An 18,032-nucleotide genomic window follows, 5' to 3' on the forward strand; every position below is an offset into this window, starting at 1 on the left:
ACAAAAGCACCATTCATAGCACAGAACCCAAAAGAGGCAGGAGTAATCTAAGCTTGAAGAAGTGAACTCTGCAGCCTACCAGATCTTGGAATATACCTGAAACAAAGAGGGGCCAACTTTATTTAGAGAGAAAACAACTTCAAGTGAGATTGGGTCATGTGTTTTGCTTGCCAATAACAACTGTTCCCTTCTACTCTCTTCCCCTCCATGTCTTCTTGTTTTGTTTAACACTCTCTCCCTTTGTTCTTCCATTTTTATGTTCTAAATAGAAAATTCAAATGCTCAGAGTGCCTGGGTGGCTCAGTCAGTTAAGAATCCAACTCTTGATTTCAGCTCAGGTCATGATCTCAGGGATGTGAGAACAAGCCCCGCATAGGGCTCCATGGAGGATGTGGAGTCTGCTTAAGATTCTCTCTCTCCCTTTGCTCACTTGTTTGCGCTCTCTCTCACGTGCTCTCTCTCTTTCTCTCTCTCTCCCTCTCTCCCACTCTCTCCTTCTCTAAAGAAACTTCAAACACTCAAAAAATGAAATTATAAATATACAAACCACGTGTTGTAAACAATGTCACCTCAGAAGCTGGCATGTAAACACAGAACTCACTGAGCTGGAGCGCGGTTTTATAGGCAAAAGAGGTAGGACAGAAGGGGGAAATCCCTTCTGCTCCCAAATGCCAGGATCCCAGTCCCCTCCCCTGGGTACACAATTTCTCTGGTGGCCGAGGATTCCCTTTCTTCTCCAAATGGAGATAAGTTACAGCAGAGCAACAAGAGAATGTGGAGTTGTGGAGTGGGCTGAAGTCCAACTTCCCATCTGGCATTTAGAAATCCACAGGCACTTGTCAACTTAAAGTTGCCAACTTTGAGACTCCCATTCTCACTGTCCAAAAATGCCCCCATTGTAGTCAATCATCCCTTCATCCCTTTCTCCTCCTCCTCCTCCTCCTCCTCCTCCTCCTCCTCCTCCTCCTTCTTCTTCTTCTTATTCTTCTTCTCTCTCTCTCTCTCTCTCTCAACAAGGAAAGATCACTTTCTACCCAATGTTCTGGCAAGATAAATTGAAAGAATTCCATTTTCTTCCCTAGGCTTTCAGATCATGTCCTAAAAGAGTTCTTCTCAAACTATCTGTGAAGAAGGGCCAGTTTTTCCTCCAAATCTTCACAGATCAACAGAAATAAATTATTAAAAACCTGAAGCAAGCAAAACAAGATATATAAAAACATAAGCCAAAATTTTTAGTATTACATTTAACAGCCGTACTACCTTGTCAAATTGCTATAAGGTTTATAAGGGCTTGCTTTCTATTTCTTTCCTTATTTCATTTCTGACTACTAACAAATAGCAGACCAGCACCAGTCCACATACACTTTGGGCAATACTTCTTTAAAGATCTTTATAGTAAGTTATTTTTCCTCTCTATCACTTGTCGGCCCAATACCTTATTCACTTCCCTGCAAGGAAGACAGAGGGTGGTGTCCTTAAGAACCTTATAGTCATAATGGACAGATAAAACTTGCAGAGCTTATAATAATTAGCATGGAGACAGAACAGAGAATGAAGAGAAGGCTGAGTATGGAAAATCAAATATCTGCATAGCATGCCCAGACAAGATCTTTAAGAAAAGGTGACTTTGAAATAATGATCCAAATGATGAGAAGGATCCAATTATATAAAGAATCAGGGAAAGTTCATGTCATGCATAAGGAACAGCATGTGCCGAGGTCCTGAGGCAGAAAAGAGTCTCTGAACTGTTAGAAGGCAATTTTGGCTGGAGCAGAGTGAGTTCCAGATTAGGTAAGACTTTAGTAAGACTGGTTAAAGAAGTTTTAGCTGTTTTCAACAGAGACAGAATGCCACTGAAGAATTTCAAAATGGGGTGGGGGTGCATGATCTGATTTTTAATTAAAAAAATCAGTGTCAAATAGATGGATTTTATGGTATTTAAATTATCCCTCCATACAACCATTAATAGAAGAGATTGGTGGCTATTTTTCCTGCTAATAGAGCTTATATCAACTTATGTTCATACAAATAATTCCCAGTGGACTGAAGTGCCATGAAGTCAGGGCAAGTTTGATATGACTCACCATCTTACCAATGGATAACCCTTAAAAGATTACAAAGTATGTTGATTGGATCAGAGAATAAAACAATGAGTGAACAATACAAGCAACCTATAATTAAGAGCTAATTTATATGGTGTAATCTTCAACTCCACACACTACACCCTCTCAGGAGGATGGACCTGCTTCTAGAAAAAGACTTGTGTCTCTCATTAGCAACCTGATAACTTGAGTCACCACAATTACTATGTATTTCCCTATTGAAGCATCACCCACATGAACAATTCAAATGACACTAAAGATAGAGCCAGACTCCATCCAAATTATGAGATAGATACTTGTCTTTGGCAGCTTCCCAACCCTCATTCTACTGCTTTTATCTTCACTATAGGCAAGCCACCTTTCCCATTTCTCACCCATAATCTGCCATCAACTCAATGAAAGTCACCCAACTTATCTTGTCTCTGTTTTCCTTTCAGTACAAAATGTACCCTAAAAATAGTATTATATGAAGGAAATCTCCACACAATATCTTGAAAATAAGTGCTCTAAAAGTAAGCTTTGAATATATTTATTTGCAACTCTCCATTGTCCACACTACCAGAAGGAAATTGAATTACAATATGTATAAATCAAGAGAGACGGGATAATACTAAAGTCATTTGAATCTTTGCAAGACTGACTTGTCTGGTTATTCTCAAATTGGGACAATCTGTGTTTGGATGCCAGTTGTGTAACTAGTATCTGTATAAAAGATGGCCCTGGAGAATCATTCAAGTGTAACTTGCAAATCCCATGTGAACTGCTTAGGCACGGATGTCATGGTTGGTTTTATAAAATTGCATCCAGATGTGGGCAACAGTGCACTGCATCAAACAGATGTATTATAATCGAGAAGTGATACAATATAGCAGAACTTACAAATCCAAATGAGTGGGTTCCCTCTCAAGGGAATAACTCCTGGAGAGTATATTCATATTTTCAACAAATATTGCCACTGTTACACAGAGGCAAATAGTCAATTGTACAGATACCTAAAACATTAAAATTAAGAAAGTAGAGTTTCAACTCATCCTATCTATGAGTACTAGAATCGCCTCCAGTCTTCCTCTGCCTTCTCTCATCTCTTTTCATCTCTCCCTCTGCACACTGTTTTGGTTCAACCAAAGGAAAAGATACCATCCTGGCAATTAGGCAAACAACAATTTTAACCAAAAAGAACTGGTGAGATGCAAGCAGCACTAGAACTTGTTAAGTCCAATCTAAGCAAAAGTCATTGAGCACCTCATCATCACATCTAGTTAATGAAATCCCTACAAAATAGTAAAATGGGCCTAACAGAAATTCCACCTAGTACAGCAGAAATTGGGAAACTTGGAGTCACTTAGCAATGATGCTGTGACAATATGCATATATTTATTCCATGGAAGGCATGGGAAGGCATGTAGTAGTGAAGGAGGATAAAAGCCCATAAGCAGTCAACAATGTGCAAGAGCCTACATAATAATTGGCCAAAGAGAGAGAGAGAGAGAGAGAGTACAAATGGACCCTTTTAGTACCCGGTAGAGGTTGTAGAGACCAATTTGATATTGATCTTCCTTAGTCATTATTTAACCAACAGAAATTGTTCTTGAAGAATGAAATTTCAGTAGAGATAGCCAGAGCTGTTAGTGATGAAGCAGGGGTCCTTTCTAGACAAACAAAACAAAACAGACAAAGGTAGCACTGTTCAAAATGGCATGATATGGCTAGAGGATGAGGTCTGTTTAAGGAAGTGGTACAGGTGGGCCAGGGGAACAGAAAATAACATATAGTAGAAATTCTTGAAGGCCAAGTCAAGATATTTGGGTATTAATACATCTGTACAAAGCAGGGAATCATTGCAATGATTTGAGGAAAGGAATATTATGCTCTAACTGGTATTTTAGGAAGGTAAATTAATTAAATTATTTATTTATTTAAAAGATTTATTTATTTGAAAGAGAGCAAAAGAAAATGTGAGTTGGGGGAGGGACAGAGGATGAAGGAGAGAGAGAGAACCTCAAGTAGACTCCCCACTGAGCACAGAGACTGACTTGGGGCATGATCCCAGGACCCTGAGATCCTGACCTGAGCCAAAATCAAGATTCAGGTGCTCAACTGACTGAGCCACCCAGGTGCTCCAGGAAGGTAAATTTATTATGTGAAGAATGAGCTGGAGAGGTAAAGAACTAGATTTTAGAGCACCAACTACAAAGCTAAGACAAAAATCTAGGCTAGTGGTGCTCAAACCCCTTTGGGCTTTAAAGTCACTTGATGAAATTATAAAAATACAGGTGCATGGGACTCACGCCCACTGACCCAGTAGGCCCAAAGTACACTAATTAAAAGAATAGATACAGGAAGAGGAAGAGATTTTGAGGGAATATAATAACTTTCCTTTGGGGCCCATTCTTTTTAAGATGCTCATGGAATATGGAAGTTAATTTAATCAGTAGGCAGTTAGGAGAGGGGTGCTGGAGTATGAGACAGGATCTAACTGGAGACTCATTGATGTCTTATTCAAAGTGAACTCAAATTAAAAATTCCAAAAGAAACAAACTGAGGGTTTTGGAGGGGAAGGTGGTGGGGATTGGGTGAGCTTGGTGGTGGGTATTATGGAGGACCCATATTGCATGGAGCACTGGGTGTTGGTGCATAAAGAGTAAATTTTGGAACACTGAAAAAAAATAAAATAAAAGTACCCATAAATTGCAAAAAATATATAAAAATTCCAAAAGAAAACAAGAATTAATTTGTTTTATAGACTCTAAAACCTCAAAATGTAACAAACTCATTGACTGAGGTCATTCTCTTGAAAATTAGGTTCTCAGAGTCCAGCTAGATGAGAAATCATGACTGTCTATCTCCACACTCAAAATTTAAAATGGGGAAAAAGGTAAAGAGAAAACAAAGAAGAAATTCTAATATCTTTGTTTGGATGGGAGATGCCAGAAGGTGAAACCAGTTTTTAAGCAAAAAATGAACTATTATGATTCAGCAAAGGGATAGAACAATTGCTATAAAACAGCATCCTGCTTAAGCAAAATGAGCCATCTTGTCCCACACAAAATATCAAAGAAATCCACTGGAACACGTTTTATGTTTTATAAAAATATGTTACTTTAAAATGCATAATTGTAATAACAGATGAAGCTCAGTGAGAAAATACAATTCATGACACAGAAATTTCTTTTGGAGTTAGATATGCTAAAATACATGTATTAAATAAAAGTTTATGGGTTTTCTGTCCTTTTTTGAGCAGTCGCTATTAAGAAAAGTATGCAGGTCAGGTACTTAAAACCTGAAACAAAAGTCAAAACAAACTAAAAAGACTTCAAGAACTTTAAGCCAAATGTCAATTTAGTTTTGAGCCAAGAGCATGAGTTAAAATGCAGAACCTTGTGAATTCATTTATCACATATTTAAACTAGTAATCAAACTTACACTTTTTCTAAAGACAAGAATTCTCTAATAAGAGTTTCTTAAAAATACATATCTATTTACACGTATTGCAGTCTGGTCACTGTATTACTACTCAGAGACATTTTCAGGGGACCAAGTTAGAAATGGAGTATAAGGAGATTAGGCCTGTGGGCTAGAGAGAAGCCTGAGTGAGAATACTTAAGAGTATATGTGACAGAAGGAGGGATCATGAGAGAGTTCAGAGCCTGAGAGTTCTCTCAGCCTGGCTGAGAGAACTGTGTCCCACCCCATGTGTGTTTCTGTCATGGAGGAGTGAGAATGGAACTTTCTGGGAAAGGTCACATGATAAAAACTGACTAACTTCAGGGGTGGAGTCTGAGGTAGCTGGCTGTAGAAAATAATTTGACAGCTGGCAGGCAGATAGGTAGGATGCCTTCCTCCACTACTTCCCACCCCTAGCAACCCCATCTCTTTCTTCTTTTACTTCTTGGGTTTGGGTGTTGAAAGCCTAACTCTGCTTCATTAGTTTTTTTTTTTTTTTTGAGCCATATTTCCTTAGAATTTTTTTCTTTTTTCCTTCTTTTTTAATTTGTTATTTAAATTCAATTTAGTTAACATATAGTGTATTATTAGTTTTAAGGGTAGAATTTAGTGATTCATTATTTGCATATAACACCCAGTACTCATTACATCAAGTGCCCTCCTTAATGCCCATCACCCAGTTACCCCATTCCCCACCCACCACCCATCCAGAAACCCTCAGTTTGTTTTCTAGAGTTAAGAGTCTCTTATGGTTTGCTTCCCTGTTTTTATTTTATTTTATTTTTCCTTCAAGTCCCCTATGTTTATCTGTTTTGTTTCTTAACAAAACTAAATAAACAAATTTTTAAAATTCCACATATGAGTGAAATCAAATGGTGTTTGTCTTTCTCTGACTGACTTATTTCTCTTAGCATAATACCCTCTAATTCTATTTATGTCATTGCGAATGGCAAGATTTCGTTCTTTTCGATGGCTGAGTAATATTCTATTGTGTATATAAACGCCACATCTTTATCCATTCATCTGTCGATGGACATTTGGGATCTTTCCAGAATTTGGTTATTGTGGACATGGCTGCTATAAACATTGGGGTGCCTATGCCCTTCAAGTCACTATGCTTGTATCTTTTGGATAAATCCTTGTAGTGCAGTTTCTGGGTCATAGGGTAGCTCTATTTTTAACTTTTTGAGGAACCTCCATACTGTTTTCCAGAGTGGCTGTAACAGTTTCCATTCCCATCAACAGTGAAAGAAGGTTCCCCTTTCTCTGCATCCTCGCCAACACCTGTTGTTTCCTGAGATGTTGATTTTAGCCATTCTAACAGTGTGAGGTGGTATCTCCTTGTGGTTTTGGTTTGTATTTCCCTGATGTCGAGTGATGTTGAACATTTTTCATATGTCTGTTAGAAATGTCTATTCATGTCTTCTGCCCATTTCTTGACTGGATTTTTTGGCTTGGGGGTATAGAGTCTGTTATTTTTTTTTAATTTTATGTATTTATTTGACAGAGAGACATAGGGACAGCAAGAATACAAGCAAGGGGAGTGGGAGAAGGAGAAGCAGGCTTCCTGCCAAGCAGGGAGCCTGATGCAGGGCTTGATCCCAGGATCCTGGGGTCATGACCTGAGCAGAAGGCAGATACTTAACGACTGAGCCACACAGGTGCCCCAAGTCTGCTATGTTCTTTATAGATTTTGAATACTAGCCTTTTATCTCATATATCATTTGTGAATATTTTCTCCCATTCCATAGGTTGTCTTTTAGTTTTGTTGATTGTTTCCTTTGCTGGGAAGAAGTTTTCTTTTATCCTGATGAAGTCCCAATAGTTCATTTTTGCTTTTGTTTCCCTTGCCTCTGGAGATGTGTCTAGCAAGAAGTTGCTGTAGCTGAGGTCAAAGAGGTTGCTGCCTATGTTCTCCTCTAGGATTTTGATGGATTCCTCTCTCACATTTAAGTTTTTCATCTATTTTGAGTCATCACATTTTTCCAGAACTTTTAAGTACATGAGGATTCTAAATTTCCCACATAGCAGATTTTGGGTAGCCAATCCCTAATGTTGGTGATCATGGGAAGGAAGGACATGAGGTACTAGGAGGAAAGTAGCTCTCTCCTAAAGATCTGTCTCGACATCTTACCTCCGCCCTTTCCCTTTTCCACTTTTACCTAGTGGCTTTTGGGTGATGAAATCTGTGTGGGCAATTTCACAAAGGCTTCAGGGAGGCCAGAGACTTCATTTCTCAAAAAACAAGAACAAAAAAACAGACAGAATGGCAAGTCCCACTTGTAGATCACAATGTAATGGGGAGGGGGAACATTTTTGTAAGGTTTAGGGACGACAGAGGATCAAAATTCCCCAAAGTGCAGACTTCAGGTGGCGAACTTCAAGTAAAAATCACCGAAAGGTTACAAGAAAAGTCAGACCAGAAACCACCAACCTCTACCATCCCCCAGGCTCTCACTATCCCCTTCCTCCTTTCTGCTATTACTTACTGGATCTATAGTGGTCAGATCTGTTCAGTTACTGTCTTAACAGAGAGTTTAGGACATTTGTCCTCAGTTTTCCAAACTCAAGGGCTGTGGATGAGAAGCTCAAAAAAGGAAATCTAGCAGGAGGTTATGAGCATGAATAACGATTTAAAGTTAAAAGACAGGTAGAGAAAGAGAACCGGAAGCTCTCCCCGATGCCACCATACCTACCATTTGTCTCTTTTCCCCCATTTGTTCATAGCATCACTTGTCTGTTGAAGGTTTAGCAGTCAGGTCAGCTGAATTTAGTGTCTTTGCTGAAGCTTTAGGGAGACTCAGTCCGCAATTTTCAAAGCATCATGGACTCTGCTTATCCATAATTACAGTGGAAATATGTGAAAGAAAACAGAATGTGTTTTAAAAACAAAAGAAATGAAGGGCAGCTAAGAGTCAGGTGGTTTCTTCTACTCTCTCCTAATTTCCTCCTTTTCCCCATCGTTCTTCACTGTTCTATGTCATTTCTTTACCCATTTCATCTGTTTAGTGGTCATTTCTTTCACATTTGTCTTTTCACAGAAAGTATAGAGGTATTTTGCATTTAGATTCAAACTTGAGGTGGGTTTGTTGCCATTTCAAAAAGAAATATCTAAAAGTTTCAATTTTTATAATCTTGGGGACTGTCAGTGGCCACTGGAACCATGGAATTGAGTAATATTTGATACAAAAAGAGAATTCTTTTTTCAAAAGAGTTTCAGATATAGGATGAAGAAGAGTCAACCAACTTGTGCCTGTCAGCCAGAACAACTTTCTGTACAGCCCCCTTTACCATTCACTTCCTTTCCCTTTTCTCCTTCTACTTCCTTGAGATTTGTTGGCCAGCTCAGATGTATTCCTGTCTTTTCAAAGTGTTGAGGGAGAATCTAGCCTTGAACGTCTCAACCTCAAGTACATGGGTTGCTGCATGCAAATACTGGACACCAGGATGACATTCGGCCACAGAATCCAAAAGATTACAAATAAGCAAAATGTACACAAATGAAACAAAGGGAGACCAGTACCAGCCAGCCCTTGCACTTAAGCAAAAACATCTCATCTCCCTAAATGCCTGTTACCTCCTTTCTTTGTCTATCACACTTCTCTCTCCATTTTGTCCATGGGGCTGTGTTACTGCTTTCTGCCCACGCAGAAGGATAAACCCTCAGGGCACTCAGTAGGAGCTAGGGTTGTATAGGTCTTGCCAGCCAGAACAGTTTGAGGTGATTTTCTCCGGGCTTGATCTGTGTTGCTGTGGATGCAGTTCTTCCCATGAGGACAGCCAGGATGATTCCAGTCCAAGGTGTGCCAGAACTCATTCCCAGGCATATATGTCATAATACCTGGATTGACTGAGAAACTTCTAGGTCTTCAGTGGTATGGTTGCTCTGTGGTAGAAAGATGAGTGCAGAGTATGCCTCTAAAGATGTTTTCTTTTCTTTTTTTTTTTTTCTTATGCACACATTTTAATGAAATTTTATATATGTATACACCCATGTAATCACCATTCAGACAAAATACAGGACATTATCATATCCGCCCCCCCCACAAAGTTCATTATGCCTTCTCCGGGACCTGTTTTTTGAACTGCATGTGAGTGGAATGTCGTAGTATGCACTCTCCTGTTTTCTTCTTTTATTCAACATTATGTTATGGGGTTCATACATAATTGCATGATTTAGTAGTTCATTCTTTTTTTTTTTAATTTTTTTTAATAATTTTATTTTTTATAAACATATATATATATATATATATATATATATATATATATTTTTTTTCCCCCAGGGGTACAGGTCTGTGAATCTCCACGTTTACAAACTTCACAGCACTCACCATAGCACATACCCTCCCCAATGTCCATAACCCCCCCCCAACCCCCCTCTGCCCAGCAACCCTCAGTTTGTTTTGTGAGATTAAGAGTCACTTATGGTTTGTCTCCCTCCCAATCCCAACTTGTTTCATTTACTCTTCTCCTTTTTTTTTTTTTTTAGTAATGTGCACTTTTTAAAAAATTTTTTTATTTAATTTCTTTTCAGTGCAACAGAATTGTTTATGCACCACACCCAGTGCTCCATGCAATACATGCCCTCCATAATACCCACCACCTGACTCCCCCAACCTCCCACCCGCGACCCCTTCAAAACCCTCAGATTGTTTTTTCAGAGTCCATAGTCTCTCATGGTTCACCTCCCCTTCCAATTTCCCTCAACTCCCTTTTCCTCTCTAACTCCCCTTGTCCTCCATGCTATTTGTTATGATCCACAAATATGTGAAACCATATGATACTTGACTCTCTCTGCTTGACTTATTTCACTCAACATAATCTCTTCCAGTCCCGTCCATGTTGCTACAAAAGTTGGGTATTCATCCTTTCTGATGGAGGCATAATACTCCATAGTGTATATGGACCACATCTTCCTTATCCATTCGTCCATTGAAGGGCATCTTGGTTCTTTCCACAGTTTGGCAACCATGGCCATTGCTGCTATAAACATTGGGGTACAGATGGCCCTTCTTTTCACTACATCTGTATCTTTGGGGTAAATACCCAGTAGTGCAATTGCAGGGTCATAAGGAATTTCTATTTTTAATTTCTTAAGGAATCTCCACACTGTTCTCCAAAGTGGCTGCACCAACTTGCATTCCCACCAACAGTGTAAGAGGGTTCCCCTTCTCCACATCCTCTCCAACACACGTTGTTTCCTGTCTTGCTAATTTTGGCCATTCTAACTGGTATAAGGTGGTATCTCAATGTGGTTTTAATTTGAATCTCCCTGATGGCTAGTGATGATGAACATTTTTTCATGTGTCTGATAGCCATTTGTATGTCTTCATTGGAGAAGTGTCTGTTCATATCTTCTGCACATTTTTTATGTGATTATCTGTTTTGTGTGTGTTGAGTTTGAGAAGTTCTTTATAGATCCTGGATATCTGCCTTTTGTCTGTACTGTCATTTGCAAATAACTTCTCCCATTCGTGGGTTGCCTCTTTGTTTTGTTGACTGTTTCCTTTGCTGTGCAGAAGCTTTTGATCTTGATGAAGTCCCAAAAGTTCATTTTTGCTTTTGTTTCCTTTGCCTTTGGGGACATATCTTGAAAGAAGTTTCTGTGGCTGATGTCGAAGAGGTTACTGCCTATGTTCTCCTCTAGGATTCTGATGGATTCCTGTCTCACGTTGAGGTCTTTTTGAGTTTATCTTTGTGTACGGTGTAAGAGAATGGTCACGTTTCATTCTTCCACATATAGCTGTCCAATTTTCCCAGCACCATTTATTGAAGAGACTGTATTTTTTCCACCAGATATTTTTTCCTGCTTTGCTGAAGTTTATTTGACCATAGAGTTGAGGGTCCATATCTGGGCTCTCTACTCTGTTCCACTGGTGTATGTGTCTGTTTTTATGCCAGTACCATGCTGTCTTGGTGATCACAGCTTTGTAGTAAAGCTTGAAATCGGGTAACGTGATGCTGCCAGTTTTTTGTTTTGTTTTGTTTTTCAACATTTCCTTAGCAATTCGGGGTCTCTTCTGATTCCAAACAAATTTTAGGATTATTTGCTCCAGCTCTTTGAAAAATACCGGTGGAATTTTGATCAGAATGGCATTAAAAGTATAGATTGCTCTAGGCAGTATAGACATTTTAACAATGTTTATTCTTCTGATCCAAGAGCATGGAATGGTCTTCCATTTTTTTGTGTCTTCTTTGATTTCTTTCATGAGTGTTCTGTAGTTCCTCGAGTATAGATCTTTTACCTCTTTGGTTAGGTTTATTCCCAGGTATCTTATGGTTCTTGGTGCTATAGTAAATGGAATCAATTCTCTAATTTCCCTTTCTGTGTTTTCATTGTTAGTGTATAAGAAAGCAACTGATTTCTGTACATTGACTTTGTATCCTGCCACATGACTGAATTGTTGTATGAGTTCTAGTAGTTTGGGGATGGAGTCTTTAGGGTTTACCCTATAAAGTATCATGTCATCTGAGAAGAGAGAGAGTTTGACTTCTTCATTGCCAATTTGGATACCTTTATTTCTCTTTGTTGTCTGATTGCTGTTGCTAGGACTTCTAATACTCTGTTGAACAAGAGCGGTGAGAGTGGGCACCCTTGTCGTGTTCCTGATCTCAACGGGAAGGCTGTGAGCTTTTTCCCATTGAGGATGATATTTGCTGTGGGGTTTTCATAGAATGATTTTATGAAGTTAAGGAATGTTCCCTCTATCCCTGTACTTTGAAGTGTTTTAATCAGGAACGGATGCATGCAGCCAAGAATACTTTATCCAGAAAGACTGACATTCAAAATGGATGGAGAGATAAAAAGTTTCCAAGACTGGCAAGGTTTAAAAGAGTATGTGAACACCAAGCTGACACTGCAGGAAATATTAAGGGTGTTCTATAAAAGAGGAAAAATCCTAAGAATATCATTGAACAGAAATATATGGAGACAATCTACAGAAAGGAAGATTTCAAAGGTAACATGATTTCAATAAAAACATATCTCTCAATAATCACTCTCAATGTGAATGGCCTAAATGCACCCATAAAACAACACAGGGTTGCAGATTGGATAAAACGACAGGACCCATCCATATGTTGTCTACAAGAGACCCACTTTGAACCTAAGGATACACCCTGACTGAAAGTGAAGGGATGGAGAAGCATCTTTCATGCCAATGGGCCTCAAAAGAAGGCCGGGGTAGCGATTCTCATATCAGATAAATTAGATTTTAAACTAAAGACTGTAGTCAGAGATACAGAAGGACACTACATAATTCTTAAAGGGACTATCCACCAAGATGATCTAACAATTGTAAATATCTATGCCCCCAATATGGGAGCAGCCAATTACATAAGAAAACTATTAATCAAGATAAAGAGTCATATTGATATGAATACATTCATAGTAGGAGATCTTAACACACCTCTCTCAGTAATAGACAGATCATCCAAGCAGAAAATCAATAAAGAAACAAGAGCATTGAATGACCCATTGGACCAGATGAACCTCATAGATATATACAGAACATTCCACCCTAAAACAACAGAATACTCATTCTTCTCAAGTGCACATGGAACCTTCTCCAGAATAGACCACATACTGGGTCACAAATCAGGGCTCAACCAATACCAAAAGACTGAGATTATTCCCTGCATATTCTCAGATCACAATGCTTTGAAACTGGAGCTCAATCACAAGGAAAAGTTCAGAAGGAACTCAAACACCCAGAAGCTAAAGACCACCATTCTTAAGAATGCTGGGATCAACCAGGGGATCGAAGAAGAACTTAAACAATTCATGGAAACCAATGAGAATGAAGACACTTTGGCCCAAAACCTATGGGATACAGGAAAGGCGGTCCTAAGGGGGAAATACATAGCCATCTAAGCCTCCCTCAAAAAAATCGAAAAATCCAGAATACGCCAGCTGTCTCTACACCTTAAAGAACTGGAGAATCAACCCAACTCCACACACAAGAAGGGAAATAATCAAGATTAGAGCAGAGATCAATGAGATGGAAACCAGAGATACAGTAGAACATATCAATGAAACTAGAAGCTGGTTTTTTGAAAGAATCAATAAGATCGATAAACCATTGGCCATACTAATCCAAAAGAAAAGAGAGAAGGCCCAAATTCATAAAATTATGAATGAAAAGGGCGAGATCACAACTAACACCAAGGAAGTAGAAACAATCATCAGAAGTTATTATCAACAGTTATATGCCAATAAGCTAAGCAACCTAGATGAAATGGATGCATTCCTGGAAAACTATAAACTCCCAAAATTGAACCAGGAAGAAATTGACAACCTGAATAGACCGATATCTAGTAACGAGATTGAAGCAGTGATCAAAAACCTCCCAAAAAACAAGAGCCCAGGACCTGATGGATTCCCTGGGGAATTCTGCCAAACATTCAAAGAAGAAATAACACCTATTTTCCTGAAGCTGTTTCAAAAAATTGAAGCAGAAGGAAAACTTCCAGACTCTTTTTATGAAGTCAGCATTACCCTGATCCCCAAACCAGGCAAAAACCTTACCAAAAAGGAGAATTTCAGACCAATATCAATGATGAATATGGAGGCTAAGATTCTCAACAAGATCCTAGCAAATAGGATCCAACAGCACATTAAAAAGATTACCCACCATGACCAGGTGGGATTCATCCCTGGGTTGCAAGGATGGTTCAACATTCACAAATCAATCAATGTGACAGAAAAAATCAATAAGAGAAGAGAGAAGAACCACATGGTTCTCTCAATTGATGCAGAAAAAGCACTTGACAAAATCCAGCATCCGTTCCTGATTAAAGATGTTTTCAAAATCCAATGTGTTTATTGGAGAGGAAGATACCCAAGCAGGAATATGTGGGAATATGTGGGGCCCACATGACAGAATGAAGCCTCCTGGGAGTAAGTGAGTGTGGCTGGATCCCTCCCTTTAGTATCTCTGCCAAGAAAGGTGAGGGAACATCTTTCTGGAAAGGAGCGATGTGGTGAGAAACCAGACAAAAGTGTTGGCTGTTATGCCTTAAGACAGATGTGAGGGTTGCAGGATCCTTTCTCTCTGCCTCACTTTTGTTAATGCTATGTTTCCATTTAACATGCTGTGGATATTAGGAAAACGGGAGTATGATGTTTATCAAAGTGTGAGGGGTGCAAGAGATACTGCTTCCTAGTGCATGCTGTGGCCATTGACCCTAAAAACCAGGATGGTGGCAGAAATATTCTCAACACATTTCTTTCGAGGAAAGGACCTTCTCTTGTCCAGCCCAGGCTTTTAAGACCCAGGACAGCATCAGAGGGCCCACTCTTCATTCGTGCCAGCAGGCAGGTGGGCAGTTGGTCAATGTTCTTGTGTAATGCTTGTTAACTGACAAATACAGTTTGGCATGGTGAGTGAATTAAAGTGGTTTGTTAAAATTTTGTCCTAGGCTCTTTATTTGTATATACATTAGGGGCTGGGAGTAGGGAGTTGAGTAATAAGCTCAAACCCCAATTGGAGCCTCTACTAGACTTCATACCAAGTCAATCTCCTTGCTGATTGTAGTGCAGTGGGGGGTGGGGGGGCAGCAAATGGGAGAAAGCACTCTTAGTTTCCTTCATGAAGGAAGACTTTGGGACAAAACTCAGCCTAACAAGTTAATGTTAATTTTAAAAACAGTTTTCTGATTATCAGAAAGCAAGAATGATGCTCACTGAAGCAAGTGATACTCTTTGTCCAGTTCCCATGGACACAAGGCCCACTTGTGAAAGCTGTCTCACTAAAATATAAAGAAAGGTGAATTAAAAGAAGTGGGGAGAGGAATGGAGACTAGAGAGGCACACAGAGGGAGCCCTTCTGGATATTGGTTACATTCATGTGTTCAGTTTGTGAGAATTCATCAGGTTGTATACTTAAAGATCAGTGTACTTTTCTTATGATTGTTATACTTCAATAAAAACTTGGAATGTTGGGATGCCTGGGTGGCTCAGTTGGTGAAGTGTTTACCTTTGGTTCAGGTCATGATCCCAGGGTCCTGAGATCGAGCCCCACATCAGGCACCTTGCCCAGTGGGAAGCCTGCTTCTCCCTCTACCCACTGCTCCCTCTGCTTGTGCTCTCTCTCTGACAAATAAATAAATAAAATCTTTAAAAAAAAACTTGGAATGCAAAAAAATAGAAGAGAACTTTAGAGGACTAACAGGTACATGCATTTATCAGAATTCATAAGGTGTTACATTTAAGATTTGTCTATTTCATTGGTTATAAATTTTATCTCAAAGAAAGAAAGAAAAGAAGGAAAGAAGGAAGGAAGGAGGGAGGGAAAGAAGGAATGAACTAAGGAAGGAAAGAAGGAAGAAAGGAAGGAAAAGCTGCAAACACTGAATCTAGTTAAAGACCTGCCTGCTGAAGTCTTTTGGTGTGAAGTATACCAACATCTAGAACTTATTTTGAAATGTACTCCAAAAAGGAAATGGATTGATGGATGAAGAATACTAATTGTGAAATCTGAGCTGAGATTATATGAGTATTCACTGTATAATTCTTTCAACTTTTTTATGTATTTGAAAATGTCATATTAAAGTGTTAGGCAGGAAAGTCTAAAGAAGGGAGGAAGAATTCTCCCCATTTATGAATATAAATGTTGGCTTTATCCCATTGAGGACCTAAATGCATCCACTGCAACTAACAAGAGCCAGGCATCCAACAGAAATAGCGTAATTCCTGGGAGAAGTGTTCTAGAAGAGAGCAGTGCCCAGTGGAGCTGGCAGTAGCCAGGTGGACATGGCTTGGTGTGAACCTGAAGAGATTCCTTCAGGAAACTTAGGTGACAGAGACACCAGATGGTAACCAGAGCAAGATAAGAATATGGTGGGTGATCTGAAGTAGATGTTGAGACCTGTTTATAAACCCTGGTGAGACATACCCTGGGGTTTGAACCATCATATACAACCAAGCTGTCATTTTTGCTCTGGCATTTCTACAAGTCACAAATGTTGATAGTACATCAATAGAATCTGAAGCAATCTGCTGTGCTTGGCATGTTAAGCTGAAGAAAAGTTTTTAAACCTCTAGTTAGGGTCAAATGTTTCAACACTTTCTCAGTTACATGAAGCATTGTATTTGTACTCAGTGAAGAAAGACTAAAAATACAGGTAGATGAAACAAATCAAAACATTTGTTTGAAGCTGGCACCTGTGTTTGTCCTTGCAGCTGCTATACTAAATAAAGACACAGGCACTAAAATGGAAGAATGCATATTTTCTCCATCGTGCCTATAGTTTCGGAGACCTAGTGCCCCAAGAATTAGTCCATATCCAGCATTTTTTTTTGTATCTGTCATCATCGTTGTTGTTGTAATTGAGATGTAATTGACATATAATACTCTGTTCAGGGTTTTCTTGATTGTTAAAGAATGATCCTGGAGAAGGACATTCCATTTCCTCTTCAGCGTTCTAAACAACAGATGTGGTAAGAACCCACCATGTCCCACAATAGTGATTCTCTTTCACTCTCTTTCTAGGGGTTTACCGATATCTTGCTAGAAAGAGTCATGCATGGGGGAGCCAACATTACCGGATTCCAGATTGTCAACAACGAAAACCCTATGGTTCAACAGTTTATTCAGCGCTGGGTGAGGCTAGATGAAAGGGAATTCCCTGAAGCCAAGAATGCACCACTAAAGGTAATGTTCCATGGCATGCAGAAACCCTAGGCCAGCTTTTCGCAGCATCCCAGTATGGCCTTTATATATTTATGGCCATCCTGTGATCAAGTGGTCTTTACTCAGAAGTGTTTCAAGGATGTTAAAAACTAAAGCACAGGTACTGCTGCATTTGAAAACTAAACTTGCAAATAAGGAAGCGATTGAGAAGGTCTTTTAAAACTCTTTTAAACCAGGGTTTGGGAATGTTAACTAATTTTTTAATGGATTTCATTCATAACATGTTCATAACAATTTACAATATTACAAGAACCTGAATTGGGCAAAGAGTGGGGGCAATGGGAACAGGTAAGGAAGATCGATAGTCTGAAACAGAAAATTAGATCTTACATTATTTATGTGATTGCTTTGTGTTAATAAGTTTCATGAATCTCAGTACACCCAAGTGAATTGGGCTGTAATACAGAGTGTGTGTTGCCTATACATATTTTGAACAGAAATGTTTTCTTGCCTGGAAAAGTATCTTTAAAAATAATTAGATTACGATTACCTAAATTGCTCATTTTCATGAAACTAAGATAAGAATATTAAAGGTAGAAAGTCATGCTTAGAGTGCACATTTTTCACATGTGTTCCACTATGGCTAGAAATCCTATTATTTAAAAATCAGGAATTAAAACAGATAAATTATGGGAAAGTTATTCATGTAACGCAAAGGATCCTTCAAGTGTATGTTTTAAGTAACCATTCCTTCAGTACATTGATTTAAGTATGAAACAGACTTTAAATTCTTCCTTCATTTTATAGTGAAAATACGTACATACCATGGATGTGGGATCCCTATGATCAAAAT

General features: G+C 39.0%; 1 protein-coding gene across 6 annotated transcripts in view; it reads left to right on the plus strand.

Annotated features, from left to right (window-relative positions):
* Positions 1-18,032, plus strand: part of GRIA3 (glutamate ionotropic receptor AMPA type subunit 3) — a 284,929-nt gene that overhangs the window by 174,283 nt on the left and 92,614 nt on the right. For all 6 annotated transcript variants that reach the window (XR_004385556.1, XM_032882315.1, XM_032882313.1 and 3 more), the window contains one exon: positions 17,039-17,200. Coding sequence is in view for 5 of the 6 variants with exons in the window: in XM_032882315.1 (XP_032738206.1) it covers positions 17,039-17,200 (162 nt within the window). In the remaining variant the exon portion in view is untranslated. The remainder of the gene's footprint in view (positions 1-17,038; positions 17,201-18,032) is intronic.

Source organism: Lontra canadensis, unplaced genomic scaffold, assembly GCF_010015895.1.
Source record: "Lontra canadensis isolate GAN:19392208 unplaced genomic scaffold, GSC_riverotter_1.0 scaffold81, whole genome shotgun sequence".
Classification (NCBI taxonomy): Eukaryota; Metazoa; Chordata; class Mammalia; order Carnivora; family Mustelidae; genus Lontra; species Lontra canadensis.